The sequence below is a fragment of the Osmerus mordax genome, chromosome 10 (genome assembly GCF_038355195.1).
Source record: "Osmerus mordax isolate fOsmMor3 chromosome 10, fOsmMor3.pri, whole genome shotgun sequence".
In the NCBI taxonomy this organism is placed as follows: Eukaryota; Metazoa; Chordata; class Actinopteri; order Osmeriformes; family Osmeridae; genus Osmerus; species Osmerus mordax.
In genome coordinates, this window is record NC_090059.1 from 1,626,154 (window position 1) to 1,646,626 (window position 20,473).

A 20,473-nucleotide genomic window follows, 5' to 3' on the forward strand; every position below is an offset into this window, starting at 1 on the left:
AGTGAGAATCTGCTTCAAAGCAGAGCTGTCGTCCGAGTTGGTCTACGTATGCATGAGCATGTGTGGTGACTGTGCGTATGTTTCTGTCTTGGGCGTGAAAGGTCACATTTTTCATAAATTCTGCTATCCTTTTTCTATATGTACTCAGGGACCTATGATGTACTTCCCTTTACACAATACTGAAGTCCATTTGTTTGTATGTATCCAAAAGCAAGCCAAATGTGTTTATAGTATTGTTTAGTATGTTTTATGTGGGTAAAATAGTAGCAACACCAATCTCACTCTCTCTCTGTCTCTCCCCTGTTCAATGAGAGTGGTTTCAGTTTGTATGGGCGGAGCTTGTTCAGCTCACCGTGGCGACGGGAGCCTCCGCTCCCTCGTCCACCTGGTTGCCTTTGCCCATGTTCTTCATCTTAGCCATGATGTCAGTGAAGGTCTCCTTCACAGTCTTCTCCAGGATCCAGCCCTCACTCTCACTCTCGGGGTCTTCTGGGTTGGCCAGGGTGGAGAGGGAGGTGTTCACGTATTGCAGACCCACCATCACACCCACCTGCAGGGTAGAGGGAGAGTCGTCACCCTGGGCCTGGTGGCACACTCTACCTTGACCCAGACCCGCCAGCATCCCCTCAGCCTTGACTCTCATGGCCACCTGATCCTCAGTACAGCTCTAATCTCAGCCTCTACACAGCCTTCCTCACTAAGCAAACATCAAGCCTGTGAAAACGCTTGGGTTAGAGTGCGTGTCCACTACAGCGGAGCGGGCGGGGCGTTGGCTTCCAATTCATTTTCAATGAAACCGGGTGTTGACGCTCGCGTAGGGCATTGTGGAAAGGCAAGCGGAGCTGAGCGTTGCAAGCTGAAATGTCTCAACTTTATGTAAATGAGGAGCGTTAAACGCTAGCGTTGGTCTATCGGATTGGTTTCTTGTTTCTTGTAACGTAGCAACAGTTGGTCATGGTAAACATTTCTAGGTTTCAGTTTCAAAATGGAGGAGAAATGTCTTGTGTGTAGCTGCACAACCAGTCCTGTTCAGAACAAAGTTACATAATGTGACAAGCCTGAATTTAAAGATTACATTAAAATAATAATGCATGGTGCAGGATTGCCGATGTTGTCAGTGTCCCTGGTGTGTTTTAAATCTTGCACTTGTAAAATATTGTGTATTTTTACACAAATGTTGTGTAAAAGTGGTATTTTGGTCGATATATGAGTACATGAACCCAAGTCTGCACGCTTGGCCATGACTACAACAGTGACCTTAGAGAACTACAACTCTGTATTAACCTGTCGGACACGCCTCCGAGCGTAGTGAACTGTGGGAATGCAAGCGGTGCAGTGCATTAAAAAACGCTGTAGTGGACACGTAGGATTATGGTTAGAGAACTCTGGTGGTTAGACCATATCTAATCATGGGTTGCAACTGGACAGCCCACGTAACTCACAATTTATCATCCAGGAAAGACAAAAATCTTTATAAATCACCTGTGGCTGAGAATGTGAATCTCTACTCACACAGCAAATATAACTACAACTGCTGGGACCACTTACACACAAACACCACATTGAAGAACATCAAAGATTGATAAACACCAACACAAAGAATACAGATTCCAAAACATGACAGATAATGTGGACATAGTACACATAGTACACAAGTACTTAATTCATTCCAGGAAGTGGGTTAGTGTCTGGCTCCGCCCCTGGTGGATCTACAGGACAGCTATCTGTGCCATCCTGGGGACACTTACGTAACCATGGCTATTCCAGGTGTAGGATCTCTTTGGTTGTTTTTGTCTTTGATAAGCTTCAGATGTCTTAGTCTAAGTTGTTAAACAAGTCTACCACTTGATTTTATGATTTCTAGATTGGACGAATCCCTCTTATGTGAGCTGAGTTAATCATTCTGAAAACAAAATGTATCAAAATAAAGGTCTAGCATACGTTCTGTTAGTATTACTAGACTGAGAAAGGAAGAAATGATGACAAGCACATAGGTGTTATGGTGACTGTTTGAAGTGGATGTGATGATATGCGACAGCTGAATGTGGACACAGAAGGATAGCTGGATGGATGCAGTCATGCTCTTTTCTAAGGGGACTTGTGAGCTAACATGTAGCAGGGGCCACAACCCACCCACAGCAGCCTGGGGCCACGAGGGATCAGGGAACAAGGCATGCATCTCACAGTTGTAGAGAGGCTGTGTCATTGTGTTTGTGTGTGTGGGGGTTCCTTACCTCCAGCATGGTCACCAGCAACACCAGGGCTCCTATTGTGTTCATCAGGCCTCCGTAGTAGGAGAGCAGGGCATCGCGGCAGCCCCTCTTCCAGATGTTCAGGTCCTCGGTGTAGTGGTCATAGCTGTAGTGGGCTGTGTTGTTGGTGACCTGGTACTGGATGCAGGGTCTGGGGGAGCTGGGGTTACAGCAGCTGAAGGGAACCCCATCCATCAGATACTGACCATCCACATTGCTGCCAATACGACTACAGAGGGAAGGGCAGAAGACAAAGGTCAGCATCCTATACATTCAATTTTTCAGAGATCAGTAATGTATTTGCTAATATTTGATCTCTTTGAGCTACAATGAATAATAAACCTTTCCCTAAATGGTTTTCTAGCCCTACAAAAGACACCTGAAGGATTCACTTCATCAAAATAGCAAAACACTATGAGGACAAAGCTACCACAACTTACTATGACATCCCCTACCTTTAATTTGCTGAATGTCAAGGCCTTGTGTTAAACACCTCTACATTAGAGACAGTGTTCACCACTACATTAGAGGCATATTTGATTAAGCAGTGCCATTGCACATGGCTTGGATGCTGATTAATCATCCAACTGTAGAATGTTTTATTGTAATAGGAAGTGTATCAAGAAGTGTATAAGTATTTCAACATATAAATTGGTCAGCACAAATGTATTCAGCATAAGTGTCTTCATTCAAGTCTCTGCCTGTTAAGGTTTTTTTTAATGTAATTTAACTGTAAAAAGTAACTGTGGCTAATGCAACAGCTAATGGAGATCTAACTACATTTGAAAGTGAAATAAACTGCAACATGTCTGCTTGGCCTGTATGTGACAGGATTAACCCCTTTAACCCTGACAAAGGCAATTAACTCAAGAGGCAGTATGTGCCTCATTACAGGTCACAGGGCTGATTACAATCTCCTTACAGAGAAACAATCATTGACTGTGCGTGTCTTTGTATGTGAAAGAGCATTAAGTCATTCTAAATCCTTCCCCACAAATCGGAGAAACGCACCGTCAAGTAGCAATGCTGAATAAGATGAAATAAAGGTTTTGTAAGGAGGGTGTCATTGAAATGTTTTAAACGATGTCTGGCACAGTGGTTATTTATGTTCTCAATAGTCGCACACTCTTATGAGAAGCTCTGGGTCAGTCAATCTCTAATGTGTCTAAATGTGTCACTCAGTTTGTCAATCATACTAATTTGTTAAATTGCATCAAGTCCATTGGTGAATCTGTGTGTGCAAGGAACTATCTGGCAATGTCTATTCATATCATGTTGCCAGGTCCAGTGCTGATTGGACAAGACAGTAAACCCTGGAGGATGAATAAATGCAATCCAAGAGGATTTGAGTCTGAGAACACCACCTGATACCCGTAACACACTCATTCTAGGTAAAACCACAACAATTAAAACGTATACTGACCGGATACCCCCCCCCTTCATAAAATCCATAGAAACAGTCCATCCTGTTACAGAAATCCAACATCCTCATTAACACCTATAATCCACTGACCCTGTACTCCTTCTGTTACCTTACACAGAAAATTGGCCTCATATTGCTGACCTATTTTCCTAATTTCTCATCCATGTAATCTAAACTCTTACCACAACTGGAAATCAGAGCTTAACTCTTATTCACAGGGTATGTGGTCAACATATCGTCATATCTATGTACAAAAGTAGCCTTAGATACCTGTGTGTTTTTCTAAATTCAAGACAACAGTCCTTAGTGTTTACATTTACATTTAGTCATTTAGCAGACGCTCTTATCCAGAGCGACTTACAGTAAGTACAGGGACATTCCCCAGAGGCAAGTAGGGTGAAGTGCCTTGCATGCAAGTCATTTTGCATGGCCAGGAATCGAACCATCTACCATCTAGATGCACAGGTAGGTTTATGAATGTGTAGCTCAACATAGATGGGTCACTTACTCTTTTACTTCTTTTGCCCCAAAGTTCAGGTAGCGGTTACTAACCCACTGGATTTCAAACCAGTCTTTGTAGTTGTTGTTGCCACAGCAACGGAACTCCATTTGCATCATGTCCAGGGTCCTCTTCATGTAGCAGCGGCCAGGGGTGTCTGTGTCTTTGTAGAACTTCATGCCGTTCTTCAGCCCCTCTGCCAGTGTGAACTGCAAGGGAATTCTCATAAGAAAGCAGAGCAGAGCCGTCAACACCAGAAGGGCATTGAACATCACGCACGACACCAGGAAAGGCTTCAGCATGGGCTTCCACTTGGCAAACTTGGTAGGATCCAGGGAGTCATAGCAGATCTTGCCTCCAAAGGCGTTGATGCCACAGGCAAGCAGACCCACTGCAATGAGCAAGTTGGGAACAAAGTGGCTCTCGTTGTTGTCCATGAGCTCTGAGCGTTTCCGCAGCTCAATCTTAAAGAACAGGCCCATGCTGAACACCAGTACCCCGGCCATCACTGAGAACCAGTACATAAACCAAACAAACTGGGCCAGTTTGACGCGCTTTTTCAAGTCAAACTTCACCTTCATGAGCGCCATTTTTTAACCTTTGATGAGTTCTTAACAGTTATAAACAGATACTACACAGATAGCTCGCAAGCTGCAGGGAACTTATCCAGCCTTGGACCCTAGTCTTCACTTCCGTTGCCTCAGTTCAACCTCAGGTCCTGTGAACTAATCTCTGTGATCAGGGTCTCCTCTGGCTGGTCCAGCAGGACAGGAGAGTCAGCCCAGATCTATAATCCATCCCAAAGTGAAGAAATTGAGAAGACACGAACACAGGGATTGTGGTTATTCCTCAAGTCTATTCTTCCATACCGCATCAATCTCCAAAAACTCTCAATGGGCCACAGAGTAATGTTCTCTCAGTTTAATTTGTTCTTGTCCAAAACTTTCCCTCCTAACGTGGCTGATCTTACAGGTGAAGCTAATCGTGATGTTCCTTTCCCTGCGAGCAGACGATTGCTGAAGATCCTCATGATTAAACTCAAAGTTGCAGTACGTCATGCTAAGCCCCTGTAAGTAGCCTGATCGCATTTGCAGAAATCCTTCTCCAGAAGATGAGCCTGGTCGTAAGCTGTTGCAGGGGACCATAATTGGTTTGAATGTTCACGTGGTTAAGGTCGCCCCAATGGAAGCATGAGCGCACAGTAATAAGAACAGTTAACAGTTAACCACACCTGGAAGGTGAAGGTGGAGCCAACTGCATGAATACTATATTCACAGGGGTCTTTGAGTTCAGCAGACAGGATGTTATTCTAAACAATGGAAAAAGGTGCTGTTCAACTAATGCCTCTCTAATTCCATCATAGTAAGTGAAGCTGCACACCACGCCAATGCCTATACCTGCCCATGACCCAGTTTGCTCTGCCTGCACTTCATGTAGCCTCTGACCTGTCTGTCACTCCACACTACAGAGCAGGATGTAGGGAGACTTATCATCAGTTTGTCATTAAAGCTAGATGTTGCTCTAGAAGACTTTTATAGATCAGCTTCAACTTTGAGACATAAGCTAAATGCACACAATACCCTGCGAAACAGAAAGAAATAAGAGGTATTTAAGTCAGGCCATCAGCCATTTTTATTCATATTGTTTGATCATAGACACAGAGCAAATGTATGTGAAGTTAAGTACATCAGTTAACAGTTTTGATATTTTTAACAGTCAGGTTGGGACTGAAGGAACATTTTATTGATCTACTGACTGATTTAAAGTCCACTCGTGATGGGTGTGTACTTCTAGACATCCCAGTCATTTCTTCTGTCAGGTTCCGGGATGACAGTCCAGTTGGGGGAGGGGGTGCTTGTGGCGAGCCAATTAAAGTCATCCACTTGGGTCCAGTTGTTTCGATTCTGGTCCAGACCAGACACAAGGAAGTCACTGTCCAGGCCGGGGTATGACCAGGAGAAGGGGGCAAAGCGGACCCTTTGGCAGTCCTCTATGATGGCTCGGCTTGTGACATGCAGATACACCTCAGTGTCAGTGGTGTTATGAGTTCTTAGTTGCTGGCAGGGGAAGACCAGAACGCAGTTTGTACAGTGGTCAACAAATATTGAACTAGACACCGGTCCACACAAGATCTCACAGTCACGGACATGTTTAACATGCAAAGTACTTGGGGCACCAAAAAGACGAACTTTGCAATTAGTAAGGTGTGTCAGCAGTACATCTTGTTTTTGGATCTCCTCAGCTGACTTGATCAGCGTCTGAGAACTGATGTGGGAAAACCCGCACTGATCCGGATGGGAAGTTCCGAGCAATTTAACACCACCAGAATCGACAGAAGTGGCAGACGCTGGGGAATTGGCGACTACTGCGGTTACTTTTGGGTTACTTGCACCAGTATTACGAGAACGAAAGGCGAATTTTTTCTTGGGCAAAACCACCTCTCTTTTCTCAGCCAGGGAGGTTTGCAGTTTTTGAAGAGACGCTTGTGCCTGTCTCAGCTCGTACTGCGTCAGAAATGTCATGCTATCGTTTAAAAACTTTTGGAGTTGTTGCGTCTTCAGTGTCACCTCTTCCAGCGTTTGCGTCGCAAACGCACAGTCATCCTCAGAGCAGGCCGAAAGGAGTCTCTCAATTGCCAACCGCTCGCTCTTAAACGTGCTTGAAAAGAACTCGCTCCTCTCCTCGGTTACGGACAGGCTCTCTTTTGCTTCCTTCCGCCTTTCTACATCCTCTAGCCTCAACTGATCGCGTTTCAGTAGCCTTTCTGGAATTTTTACAGTGTCGCTGGGACCTGAGTCACCATTTCCCTGGCTATCGCTGGTCACAACATCCATTTCCACTGACAAATTATTGTAGTAGCCTACTGTAGAAAACTAGAATAAAAATATGATTTTCACCGCGGAACAACAAGGAAGTGGTGATCCGACGTACAAACAAACTCCTCTCTCATTGGATAGAGGATATCTTCTGAAGTGTGCTGGAATGTGATTGGTGAATGCAGAAGCGCGTGCGTAGGATCTGGGTTCAGCTTGCAGTGCGTTGACATTGTGAAAGAGTGGGAGGGGGGACATTGGGCGGAAATTAAATACAATAACATAATAGCAAATTTCCATGTCCCCTTTTTTGTGAAGAAATATTATATTAATATTAAGGTATTACAATTTGAGGCAAACCCAGTCTATATCCATGCGTGCAATAAGACGTGTGCCTATTTAATTGAAAGAAAGAAATGCATAATGAACGCATTATTAGAGCACGGATGTAAAAAAATACTTAAGTGAAATGATCGAATGCAATCGAAGTATCGTCAATGACACAACTCAGTTATGTACACTAACAACATTGTGTTTAAGTTATGTCAGTGTAAAAGGGGGCAGAATAATAAAAATAAATGTTTGGGGTAAACTAGTGAATCTACTGATTTCACACTGAACCATAACGTAGCCAGTGTATGGCTATGAGCTGCTGTCAAATTAAGGTGTGGCATCGATTTCTGGCCCGCCCCCTACCGTTTGTTATGGTCAAGACCACAATTGCAATTTTACATTTTTATAGTGAGAGAAATATATATATTATTTGGGTTAGAAAGTGAATGGGAATTAATCTATGATAACAGATAGCTTTGTGTCGATATAATATCTTTTACTGGTGAGTCCTGTATGAGTACTTATTGTACTGTAGGTTTCTGTGATGCTGCCTTCTGTGCACTACCCCGACGACCCGTGCGGTGATGGCGAGGAAACCCCGTTGACAAGGCACTGCTTTTTCATGACGGTGAGTTTCCCTTTGAGTGTATTATAATTTTGTGATAAAATTTTCAAGGAAAAAACACACACAACCTCCTTCCTCTCTTCCTTCAGGGAGGGAAGAGAGTGAGAGTGCAGAGAAAAATCTATCTGAGACAGAAGAGAGACAGTGAGAAAAATATATGTGGGAGAGGGAGAAGGAGGAGGAGGAGAAGGAGGGGGGAGCAAATTAAAAGTTGCCAAATGGAGATATTGGGTTTCAAGAGGAGTGAGACAGTAGTAAGGGTTTGCCTCTTTTCGGTCGTCTTCGTGTTATGCTAATCGAAATAAATATTTATAGCTCAGCACTGTTTAGTCCGTTAGCCGTAACAACGAATTCTACCCGTCGTTTCTAAAATAGACTATGGCAGCGTAGCCAGCTAGCCAACCTTGACAGGCCGGTGTTTACCAGTAAAATGTTACGGAGTGGCTATCCTGAAGAGCTGCTTGTTTGAAGACTTGATGCTCGCGTAAATTCCCCTATTGAAATCGTCTGTTCAGCAAATCGAGAGAAATGTGACGTTTTGCATGCTGGCAGATGAACTAAAAAGAAGAAATGGAAGCCTCCCTCGTCTAACCCCAGCAGAGAAATTGCGCGTCAGCGACGACGACTAGCTAGAGAGGCTGGAGAGGACGAGGACAAGCTTTGGTGCTAGGATGAGATTAACATTGTCGATTCAGTCTATTTTTGGACATAAAAATCGCTAGCTGTAGCTACATTAGGTGACTCCTAGGCGACGTTTCTATACAGTTCAATTGACCCGCTAAACGACCGTGTTGGGTTGTTGAACTGGGGGTAGCACAATGCTAAGGGGGACAGTTTTGGAGGGTGTTATTTCGATATCGAAAGTTAAGCTAGTTAGCTAGCTAATTGGGTGAAATATTTCGTCAAATTCGTATGTACTAGTTTATAAATTACTGCGACCCCGTATGGCTGGGTGGTTGCATCTGCTTCCATTATTTAATTAGGTAGAGCGAGCTGGGTTCTGGCTATTGAGGAACTGTTTCAAGCTTGTTTCAGTAATTTTGTCGCCATTTCACTTAAAGGATAGAGCTTCTGTAGCAAGTCTAGCTATCTGTGTTAAAATTAGATTGGTTGGCAGCAATGATTTAACATATTTGCAAACTGCGGCCTATAAATGTATTCACATTTATATGTTTAATTCAACCAATTAAGCCCAATCCGCGTGTTACATATACCTCCTGCTGCACGTATCGAACAAGTCTGCTATTTATAAAAATGATGAGCTAGCACTACAACGTAGCTAGCACTAGCTCAACAAAATGGAACCAACAAAAATGCGTAGTCGACTGTCGACCGTACTAGCTAGGTAGCTATTTATCTCTAGCTAGATATACTAACACTGTCCATAGAGATACCAATTTGCTCTGGCTGAACATGTGAAATAAAACAACCACTGTATTAACTGTTTGGTTCATTATTTAAAGTTAGATGGTTAGCATAGGTATCGAAATGGTAGCCGTGTTAGCTAGAGCTATAGACCGTCTCTATTTTCATTGTTCATCACTTCTGGGCAAATACAGCTGTTAGGTAGCTACATACATAAACAATCTTAAAGGAAATGGATTTTAAATGAAATCATTTTAATTCCATGTTTACTTGCAACATCCGTTTTGTTTTGGACCATCTAGTGAGCTGGCTGAGCCAGTACATTTTTTATTAAGTAAAGATGGTGGCTGGGTTAGTGCAGCAGCTGCCATTTTGAAAGCAAGATTATGTACACCATGCTTTTGCTGAAAGCACATGCATGCTACACGAAATATTTGATACGAACATGTAATCTGAATATTTATTTATACTCTAAACACTGAAAAAAATACTCCACTTTCCTGGGAAGAATACAATTCCAACTTCCATTCAACAATGCATTAGACATTTGAAAAATGTCTCCTGAATAGTACCAACACTGACGACCACACTATTTGAATGCCTGTCAACACTCGATATTGTGAAAACAATTGCATCAAATGGAGGAACGGTCATATTTTAGTACATGCCAAAAGTACAAAGACATGGTATTACTCCACTTATTCATATTCTATCAGCTGTGGCAGCTGAGTTGACAGGATGAGCAGGCTGTGTGGAAGATGATCGAGAAAGTGCTCCACTGTCTAATAACAAGGAGGATCCTATGGCCAGGCTTTTAATGGCTATAGTACTGCTATTCTTAATGTACCCCCCCCCTTCTCTCTTGCTCTCTTTTCACACACACTCCCACCCTACAGGATATAAAGGGTGTTCAATGACTGATTCCATGCTCTCTGCCAGAAAGCTGTGAGTGAATGCTTAAGATATTTTCAACACACCACAGATTGTCTTGCAGTTACCATACTACAATGCTGATGTATTCACGTTCCCCTAACAAAGGGTAGTTTTGTACCATGAAACATTGTGTCTGCTAGTTGAGGTAATGATATACATTCACATTTCCCTCCCTGTACGGCTTCTTCCTGCACCGTTCTGTCAGGTGTCATGGATGATGAGGAAGATCGTCGTCTTCTGGATATTATTGGGTAAACAACTCCAAATATGTTCTAGAAAGTCAAACCATCTGCTCTGAGTTCTATGAGACATGAGCATCATGTACAAGCCATTTACAAGCTCATTTCATGTTTAGAAACTTCCCATGCTGATCTGTGCTTCCCCATTGTGTCTTTGTCCCTTTTCATCTGGTTTTCCCCCTTTTGTCTTCAATCTGTTCCTCATAGAGATGTGCAGGCGTTAAATGACTATCTCCATGGCTCCAACAACAAGTCTGTAAGTGTGCACCACTGACTGTCCCCACAGTGTCAACAATTTGAGACCTCTGGGTTGTATTTTCATAAGACAGAAACCACACCAAAATCACCACAATAACAAACATTTTTCTACCAGCAACACATTTGAGCACTGAACGATGACAACATTTCAATTTCTGCATTCTCTGTGAGATTTGTGCGGCCTTAGCTTTGATGATCGTAGAAGTGTAGGGAGATGTATGTTTTCTGTGTCATGCTTGACAGCCTGGTCTCTGCAGATCGAGGAGGACGATGTGACTAATGCAGCGTATGGGCCTGCGGGGAGCTTCTTTGCTGGAAGCACTGTGAGTTGACATATTTTCACATGTATAGTATGCTTATTTACATACCTTTTCTTGTTTTTTTTCCTCTAAATCCCACCACTTCCCATCTCTCCTGTCGCAGGCTGGAGCCAACTCTGACCTCAAGCATGGCCCCTCTTCCCTGGGGGATTTTGCTGAAGATTCGACGGGGACAGGCCTTCAGCTCTCCAGCAGCCTGTCGTTCATCGAGGATGAGCTGGGGGAGGCTGCATCCCCTGGAGGGGTGGAGCTGGGAGGAGAGGACCAGCCCTTTGACATACTCCAGAAGTCCCTTCTTGAGGCAGACATTACTGAGCAGACTCTGGCCCAGGAGGCCTTGCTGGACTCGCAGCCGCCCTCGGTCCAGGCCACATCCCCCTTCCCCTCCCAGCTGGTCTCTGGGGGGTATGGAGGGGGGACTGGGGTTGTTACCACAGCGACGGCAACCTTCTCTGGGGGTCAGTTCCTCCAGGGGATATCCCAGCTGCCTAATGGCTCGGCCGGGCATATCCAGGTGCTGGGTCCATTTGGGGGTGGCGGTGGGGTTATGACGTTGAGCAGCCTGGACAGGTCTCCTCAGATCCTGCTGAGGCCCGGCGCCCCAGCCGCCACGGCGCAGGTGTTCACCCCGCCCCCAGCTCAACTGGGCCAGGTGGGCTTGCCCTTCAAGAACATTCCTCTCCAGAACATAATCATCCAGAGAGGTCCAGGAGGGACACAGACACTGGTCAGACCCATCCAGCCTAAACCCCCCCAGTCTGGGTCTCAGACTTTGTACAGCCTGGGCATCCAGCCTACCACCACCACTGCTAATGTGGCTAACGCAGCGAGCCCTGTAGGGGGACAATACACAGCCAACGGCTCTATCCTGGTGCACTCTCCTCTGGGGCAGGGACAGGCACAGGGGCAGTACTCTGTGGCTCTTACACCAACGGTCCACAATGGCCCCACAGACCCCAACAACACCCTTCTCACCAATCAGAATGCAGTGCAGCTTGTTGCCGGGCAGAACTTCACAGCCACGGCTGGAGGTCAACTCATTGTTAACCAAGGCGTGGCAGCAGGTGTGCCGGTGGGGGGTTGGTCAACATTCCCTGGTAGCAGTCCTGTCCCTGGCCAGGCAGCATGTAACCAGCGTCTGACACTGGTGGGCCCAGCCGCAGGAGGAGTGGGCAGGGGGCAGGTTTCTGGGAGCCCAGTGCAGCGCCTGGTGGTGACCCACAACAGCTCCTCCCTATCCCCTGGCCCGGCTCCTCAGGAGCAGCAAGACTACACCCAGGTACAGCAGCCACCTCCAGACACCTGCATCTGCTTCTCCTCTCTCTGGCCTTGCCACTACTTTCCTCCTGCCTTTCCTACTTAAGGAATATGGGTTTGTCTCTTCATAATATAAGTATGTCCTCCAACTGCTATGGCTTGATTGTCCGCTGTGAGTGAAATGTCCTTGTCTTCCTCAGGATTCTTCATCACCTGGCCTTTCCCAGGATGGTTCACAGGCACAGCTCGTCAACCTCCTTGGCACCAAAGGTCAGGACCCCTGTCAGTTGGTGTGTGTGCTCACACACACTGTGACCTATCTAATAGATGTGTTTTCAGTATACTGGTATTAATGACTCTATCCATTCCATTGTTTGCTGTTGTAGCAACGAAAACTACAACGTCCATCAGTCAGGACTCTCTGCTGATTGCACAGGTACCAGAGATGTTGCTGTGTGTTTGTGATGGGGTGGGGGTGATAGAGGAGATGGTGTTACAGTGAGACGTGTGCTGGTCAGTGTGATGACGAGGCTGTGATCTCCCACAGGGCTGCACCCAGAAGCGTCCAGCACCCCACCAGCTCACCAGAGGAGGCATGTGAGTGCTCACACTGGCTGTATGGCAGAACATCTGTGTCTGGAGGAAAAATGGCCTTTATGTCAAAATAATTTGACCACGTCCTCTTACTGTGTTACAGCTCTGCATAGGCCTCAAGTGTCCTGCATTTTTTTGATTGTGTACGTTTTCTTTCCTTCAGGATTCTGCAGCAGCTGAGAAAGGATCATTCTGGAGTGTTGTCAACAGACTACAGGCGTTTCACTTCGTTGGAAGATACGTTTCACAGACTCATGCCCTATCATGTGTTCCAGGGCGCTGCACCAAATCATGAGTTCTATCTTGGTAAACTCAACCTTGTGATTGAAATAATAGAAATGGGCAAGGCTCTGAAAAAAGAGGTGTCCGTTTGTGTTTGAACTCACTGTCCTGTTGTTCACAGTGGATGAGGAGTTTGAGTCTGTGGCTACACAAGTACTGAAGAGAACCCAGGCCATGGTTAACAAATACAGACGTCTACTCATGGTGGAGGCTGAGGTGAGAACACACACACACACTCACACACACACACACGTTCTGCTACTAACTGCAGGTCCTTCCTGTCCTGTCCAGCGTTCTAGTCCTTCTTCAGAGATGGTGATGATCGACAGGACCTTCAACCAGGAGGAACGTAGTAACCTGACCCAAGACAAGAGGATGGTACTAGTTGACCCAGGTACAGACTGCCGCAGTGTTGGCTTAGAGGCTAAGAGGGACAAGCCAGAAAGTGAAAGGTGTTTGTTGCAGTACAGCTGTTGATAGTGTGCTCTCTGTGCAGATGGCTTCCTGGAGGAGTTCTGCTGTGGAGTGAAGCCGTCCCCTGCCCTGCCAGACCCCTACCTCCCTCCCCCCTCCACCAGCTGCAGACAGACAGGCACGGGCCCCCAGGGGCCAGGGAGGACAGACCCCCAGGCCGGGTATGGGGACCCGGGGGGGGGTGGAGGAGGGAAGGAAAGGGGGAGTCTGTCTCAGCACATAGACACATCTGCCAAAAGCATCCTGGACCTTAAAAGGACAAGGCAAACCTACAGCTCTAACAACAGCCTCTTAGCTGCCAGCAACCATCAGCACGCCAGCCTCTCTCCACCCACAGCCCTGGCAGCAGGACCCACTCACTACCAGGTGTCTCAGCTGTCCTCCCCATCCCTCCAGCCCCACCTCCCCCCAGAGCTGTCCTCGCCCCCGGCCACAGACACAGACTCGGTCCTGGAGGCAGCGGTCAACAGCATTCTGGAATGTTAGACCTGCCACCTGCTGCTTCCGACTGCTCCCAGCCTCCACCCACTCACCACATACTCTCCTGGGTGGGACTCTTATTTAGTCACTTTTTGTCTTTGAACATTCCAACCCTCCCGTTGGAGGTTGGCTCCACCCCTGCACCCCGTGCTGCGCAGCGCCGTGCTCACTAACTGGGCAGAAGAAAGAGGATGAGGAGAATTTGAATTATTCTGTGCCTGAGAAATTCTGTGTTGTCTTTGACACGTTTACAAGAAGCATTGTCTTCTGCAACTGACACAGGAGTCAGAGATGAGTTGGGAAGGGAAGTTTGGATTGTTCCTCAGAGGAATATGGAAATGATACAGTCCAACACATTCTGCACAGATGATCTGGTTCAGCCATGCCATTTAGATGACTCCCCATTCACACAAGGATTGGGTCATTTGCGTAAAACAAGTGTGGAATGACATCACTATCTCATCTCTCTGCCTGTCAGCTGACTAGAACAGTCTATGATGACAATGGTTTTTTTCTCCCATAACTGAATTAAGTTAACCACACACACATACACACAATGTGTCTAAAAGCATTTGTCTGCCAGTTTTCTGTCATTTGATCTATTTTGGCATTTTTCTTTTGTACCTTAAAGGTATGTGAACCCCCTACACACCTGTACACACACGATGTGCTTGTGTTTGGGGGGGTAAACCCTCAGATTGAGGGAGATAAGTTACAACATGTTTATCTTTTTTTGTGTTGATGGAATCGTTCAATTTTTAAACGTCACTTGTGATAAAAGTGATGACCTAGCTTTGTGATCACGGTAAGTTGATGTGTGAATGATTCATGTGATTGACCCTGGCTGCTTATGTCCAGCCTTTGCATATTGCTCTATGCTAGTACGTGTTCTGATGTCTGCGTCTCTTCACGTGTGTGATGGTGCGTGTTTGGTCATGTCAGTCCATTACCTCCCGGTCATCATCCTTCACTCATGTCCTTCCCTGTGAGGGCCCAGCGTGTCTACAGAGCTCTGTAGTCCCACTGGGGGAGGAACTGAGGGTTTTGCCGAGGTAGTCATGCCAGCTGGGGGAGGTCATCCTCTAGACCTTGTTATGTGACCGGTACCTCCAGCTCTCTGCATCTGAACCCCACATGTTTGAGCCCCTCGTCTGCAGATCCACCCTGAGAGACACCCCCGTGTACACCCTGTAAGAAGGGTTCAGCCTGCTCTTGCTGAGGTGCCAGGCTGCTGCATATGATGGTACATATTATAGAGCCTAGTGTTGAAATTGAGGCTATGCCCTGCTCATCACAGAAGCTGATGTCAACCCTCTCTTGAACCCAGACATTGAATAGACCTGAGTTTGGTACAGGGCTGTGCAGCAATGCTGCAGCAGCATAGGTCTCACCTAGTGGGATTGCTACCATTAGTTATGTAACTATGTATGGCCTGTGTCCACATAGTAACTATGTATGGCCTGTGTCCATATAGTAACTATGTATGGCCTGTGTCCATATATTTGACTAAAGACTGACAATGTACTGTGCATATGCCCATTTCTCCATGGAGAGAACTATTATTTTTTATCTATTTGCACCCATTTTCACTGTCAAATTCTTTTTGTATGTCTCACTCTCAACTTTATTTCTATAGTTTTTTTTAAATAAAAAAAATCTAAAAGTCAACGAAAAATATTTATAGTTTTTGTAAGGAGAAAAAAAAGAATGTAAAACAGGAAGCAAAGTAATTTTGTATTCTGTTGGCAATTAAAATTTCCAAACAATATTGTTACAAATGACTGTCAGTTCTAGTTAATGTGTGTTCACTTCAGAGTTAAGTCCATAATAAACTCTTTATGAATACAATCACAGAAGTTATCTACTGCAGTAATACATTAAGTCTGAGTAGACTACATGCCCCATATCTGTCCCTTATCTCATACTTGGACTACGGTTTTAACATTCACACTACCAACATGTTCTGTACCTTTGACATTAGATGTTGAGATAGTCTATGGACAGCAGAACCACAGTAACATAACCTACGAACTGAAGCAGCACAGCCCACTGTGGCTTTAATGAACGAAAATGCTCCAATACTGACCCCTACTGGACTCTAGGTAGTTTGTTGGAACTGTGGAACTGTCCAGTTGCCATAAAAAAGTTCTAATCATCTGGATTTCTCTAAAGTGGTCAATACATTGGATCTGATCTTTAATTAACAACAATAAAACAGTCTGCTTCAACCATTTAGAGGGATCAGGAGACAGATTACCTCGAGCCAGATCAATGAGAGAAGGGAGGTGTTGGAGGAGCTATCCTGCCCAGTGACCCTTGACATTGTGTCAAGTGTCACAACAATTACCTGATGTGAACCATGCCTGAAACTAAAGAGGTGAAAACTTTTCATTTCTGGTGTATCATTAGTTGAAGAAGACTGTCAATTGCTGTGACTTAGTAAACAATCTGATCATCTGATCAAATGTAACCACCAATCCATGCAGAAATCCAAGTAATTCCTGTATATAAACATGAATTAATTTACATTGTGAATGACTTGGTGAACCAGTGTGTAGGCTCTGGACCTATGGCTTCTCTTCTGAAATGACATCCTTCTAAGAAGAAAACCAGAAGGCAGTGCAGACATCCTTCAGACACTAGTACTGTACGTGTACTGGTGTGTATCCTGTCAGTGTTGTCTTCTTCTGAGGCCAGCCTGTCTGACCGTGGTGAGGGGTGCTTCTGATATCCACACAATCTCCTCCCCCTCAGTGGTATCTCCTCCAGCGGTCTCGCTCTGCAAGATAGGGTAGATCCCATCATTCAAGAAGAGCAACATGATCCATGTATTTGTATGGTATGGCAACACCTCTATGTGAGTTCATATACTTACTGATGTGTGGGTAATTCCAGGTGTAGCTGAGAACACAATACCCTGCTAACAGCATAGCCACTCCTCCAACACCTCCTTTCTTGACATCGATGTATCTCCTGTAATACCACTGCCAGCCTATAAACACACACCTAATGGTTAAGCTCATAAATACAGTGACTACAGATGTGTGTGTTCCATGTGTCTGAGATGAGAGCGTGACCTCTGTGAAGCATGTGGGCTGCCTCTCGGGGGTGGTTGGGGAGTTGGTCTGCCAGCCAGCCAGGCAGCTGTCTCAGTCTCACTTCCCCTAGAGCTTGTTGTGTCACAGCACCTGCTGCCCACACACACACACCCACACCCACACCCACACACACACACACACACACTGAAAACACTCCTCTTTAAACATTCACAATTAGTATTTGACTCATTAGCAGGCTGAATGACTGACCTACAGCTTCCTGCTCTGCATGTTGCTGTGCCTTTGTCTTGAGCTCCATCCCCTGTCTCAAACTCTGGGCTGTCTCCATGATGACAGGGGCTGGGCAGGGGGGCACCGTGGAGCTCCAGACAAAAGGAAGTGTTTCTCGTGTGTGAGACGTGTTCAGGAGGCCTGGGGAACGCGTGAGGCTGGACGGCAGGCTGGTCATTATGGTTTTGTTTCCTGTCCTCGTTAGTGGTACAGGGGTGGATGCTGGGAGAACTGGAACATCCACTGGACGTAAAAGGGAAACAGCTTGACTGCTTTCACTGAGGTCTCTGACAGGTCTCCTAGAGTCTATCATGTTGAACAGATGGTCCGCACTCTGGACTGCAGTGGTAGATTTAATCTGGTCTAGTATTGATGTCTGACTTTCAGTATTTAAGTTGCTTAAGATGGTGTGGTCCTGGAGAACTGGCCTGATCTGATCAACACCTGGCCAGTGCAACCTCTCCATCTTCTCCACCTCCCTGCCTGAAGATCCTCTGTTCTTCTCCACCTCTGCACCTTCAGCCCAGGCACAGTCTCCACAACTTGGACCATGCAGCCCCCCATCCTTCAGCCCCTGCTGCCCAGGACCCTGGGAGACAGAAGGAGGTGTTGCCTCCACTGCCAGTCCAGCCTTCTGTCTTTGTGGTTTCTTCTTGGCAGCATCTTTGGGTTGGAGTCTAACTGGGCCAGGTTCAAGGGCAGGTTTGGTGCTACCTGTGTTTTCAGTCATTTTGAGTTTCGAGGATGTGACTAGACGTCCTCTGTCCCCGTGAGAGACTGGGGACGTACATGACAGGAGATCTGGAGCCAGACTGGGCTCTGGGGAGAGCAATAGACCTGTGGAAGCAGCAGTTCCCCTCAGTGTTTTAGATCCTGTCTCTGAGTCCGAGTACTCCTTAGGAGCATGAAGACCCTTCTTCTTGGGTTTAGTGATGGGGGGGTTGATGGAGAGAGGAGGCAAGGGGACAGGCTTGATGTCATCTACAAGCCTGTGTTTCTTCTTCTGGGTGGTTGGTAATGATGGCAAAGCTGCTGTGGATGAAGATTCTAGTGTTTTCTTACTCTTCTTAGTTGGTGAGGATGATGCAGATGATGGTGGCGGTGATGGTTTCTCAGTCTTCTTAGCTGATTTCTTGCCACGCTTTGCTGTTTCTAGCAATGCCAATGATGGTAGTGAAGATTTGTTTACTGGTGATGGATAGTTCTGCAGGTGGGCAGCTGTGATGGGGCTCTTGGAGGCTTGTGTTGCCTGGGCGACTGGGGCATATTTGCAGTGCGGCAGGTGGGTCTTCAGCCTCTTAAAGCTTTTCCCACAGAATGGGCATGTCTCCAACATGTCTGGAAGAGAAGATCTGGGATCATTATATGATATGTAATCAGAAGACACATGATATTATCTCTGTAGTCCAGGTGGAAAGGCACCAGGAACTAAATGTATTAATCATTTACTGATTTAGGCAGCAACTGCTTTAAAATGACGGGAGTCAATGTGAGAACTCTGCACATAGCAATAAAGTTCAGGTGGCAATAACATTACACATGAGAGTAGTTAGAATCGGAATAAGAACATAGAATCGGTTCGAATTTGACGTTGGACAATGTTAATAGGGCAATTACGACTTATCATTAGTAATTCGTGTTTTTTAGATTATTAGTCATTTAGACTTTTGCGTTAATACATTCCCAAACAATTCGCTCTTCACTCCCGTCTTTAATTTCCGTCACTGCTTAAATGCACGTCGTGCACTGGGCGTGCTGGACTGCATACAACTGCAAGAACACGTGCCAACAACAGTTCTTGCTCTTGACCTTGCACACAACGTTTCTAATGTTAAACGACACGACGAGGACGACATTAGCGTGAACATACCTGAGATATAAAATGACATTCCCCAGTATAACTACATCTTAACACAGTAGGCTTAAACGCCCCCTGTTCTTTTCGTAATCTTCTATTTTTTTTCTCTCAATTTTGAAAAGACCCTCTAGGTAGCAGGATGAAACGCCTGAATGTAAATACAATATTTACTGAATGACCGGCAAAAACACTGACTGAAGGAAAAGTGGCAAGTTTGGTAAATTAAGCTTCTCCTCCCATGTTTACACTAGCTACTGTACATTTTTAAACGAGCGAAACGTGTTACTTTGAGAGCGGCTTACATAGTGTCATAAAGCCACTGCACAAATAAGGATTTGGGGGTTTTCAAAGTAAGAGTCCTGCTGAAAACTCCATGAGTAACTCAATATTCTCTCAATGGGGAATAGTGCATTACATTACATAGGTCACCAAAGTTACCCTTACATAAAGTTGTCAACATTAACTCACAACATCACATTTATGGTTCTTAATGGGAGATGATGAAGTGTATTATTCAAACTCAGTTACCTTCCACTAAAATATAATTTGTTGCCATTTGTCTACTAAAAGGCAAACTACTGGGAGAGAATACATTTCGAACATGTACAATAAACAAATTAATAGATATATCAGTGACAATATTAGTTATTTGGAGTGTTCGAACATAGATTACATTAGATTTTACTTTATTGTCACCGTTTACAGGACAAGTAGCTACAGAGCCAATGCAATGCAGTTAGCATCTAACTAACAAGTGCTAATAGTAACAGCTTAACAGGGCAAGTGTAGTGTAGGGAAAAAACGGATGTACTAGAGTACAGATTAAATAAAGTGCAAGAACAGTGTAGTGCAATGAATGTAAGTGTTGGGTTGTGTAAGTTTGAAGGTGTTATCCTGGGGGGTGGGGAGGGGTGGGGGCGGCGTTAAGAGTCCAAGGTTCAGCAAGTGGACAGCTGAGGTGAAGAAGCTGTTCCTGAGCCTGCTGGAGCACCAGCGGAAGCTTCTGGAGCTCTTCCCAGATGGAAGGGGGAGAAGAGGCTGTAGTTGGGGTGAGATGGTCTCCCTCCACAGGCAGCGCTGTCGCTGGATGTCCTCGCTGGAGCGTAGCTGGGTACTGTGACGGGTACGAGGAAGTGTCG

At 45.5% G+C, this 20,473-nt stretch overlaps 4 protein-coding genes across 6 annotated transcripts; 1 reads left to right on the plus strand and 3 right to left on the minus strand.

Moving 5' to 3' along the window:
• Nucleotides 1–343: 343 nt before the first annotated feature.
• Nucleotides 344–4,764, minus strand: prph2a (peripherin 2a (retinal degeneration, slow)). Its single transcript, XM_067245338.1, has 3 exons — nucleotides 4,184–4,764; nucleotides 2,235–2,481; nucleotides 344–550 (listed from the first exon to the last, which is right to left on the minus strand). The coding sequence occupies exons 1-3, from the start codon at nucleotides 4,762–4,764 to the stop codon at nucleotides 344–346; spliced, it is 1,035 nt and encodes a 344-aa protein (XP_067101439.1).
• A 1,018-nt stretch (nucleotides 4,765–5,782) lies between these two features.
• Nucleotides 5,783–7,065, minus strand: tbcc (tubulin folding cofactor C). Its single transcript, XM_067245047.1, has one exon. It carries the CDS (start codon nucleotides 7,006–7,008, stop codon nucleotides 5,965–5,967), a length of 1,044 nt encoding a protein of 347 aa, XP_067101148.1. The 5' UTR covers nucleotides 7,009–7,065; the 3' UTR covers nucleotides 5,783–5,964.
• An 822-nt stretch (nucleotides 7,066–7,887) lies between these two features.
• bicral (BICRA like chromatin remodeling complex associated protein) lies at nucleotides 7,888–15,717 on the plus strand. Of its 2 annotated transcripts, XM_067244641.1 has the most exons (13): nucleotides 7,888–7,948; nucleotides 10,207–10,255; nucleotides 10,449–10,494; nucleotides 10,690–10,738; nucleotides 10,998–11,063; nucleotides 11,164–12,339; nucleotides 12,518–12,587; nucleotides 12,704–12,753; nucleotides 12,865–12,914; nucleotides 13,075–13,217; nucleotides 13,315–13,409; nucleotides 13,485–13,587; nucleotides 13,690–15,717. In XM_067244641.1, exons 3-13 carry the CDS (start codon nucleotides 10,454–10,456, stop codon nucleotides 14,151–14,153), a joined length of 2,307 nt encoding a protein of 768 aa, XP_067100742.1. In that variant the 5' UTR covers nucleotides 7,888–7,948; nucleotides 10,207–10,255; nucleotides 10,449–10,453; the 3' UTR covers nucleotides 14,154–15,717. The 2 variants fall into 2 exon arrangements, with proteins under 2 accessions (XP_067100742.1, XP_067100741.1); XM_067244640.1 differs by having other exon boundaries at nucleotides 13,315–13,587.
• Nucleotides 15,718–15,963: 246 nt separating this feature from the next.
• si:dkey-21c1.4 (mitochondrial nucleoid-associated protein 1) lies at nucleotides 15,964–19,420 on the minus strand. Of its 2 annotated transcripts, none has more exons than XM_067244643.1 (5): nucleotides 19,347–19,420; nucleotides 17,456–18,814; nucleotides 17,225–17,335; nucleotides 17,023–17,139; nucleotides 15,964–16,926 (listed from the first exon to the last, which is right to left on the minus strand). In XM_067244643.1, exons 1-5 carry the CDS (start codon nucleotides 19,363–19,365, stop codon nucleotides 16,898–16,900), a joined length of 1,635 nt encoding a protein of 544 aa, XP_067100744.1. In that variant the 5' UTR covers nucleotides 19,366–19,420; the 3' UTR covers nucleotides 15,964–16,897. The 2 variants fall into 2 exon arrangements, with proteins under 2 accessions (XP_067100744.1, XP_067100743.1); XM_067244642.1 differs by having other exon boundaries at nucleotides 17,225–17,338.
• Nucleotides 19,421–20,473: the final 1,053 nt, after the last annotated feature.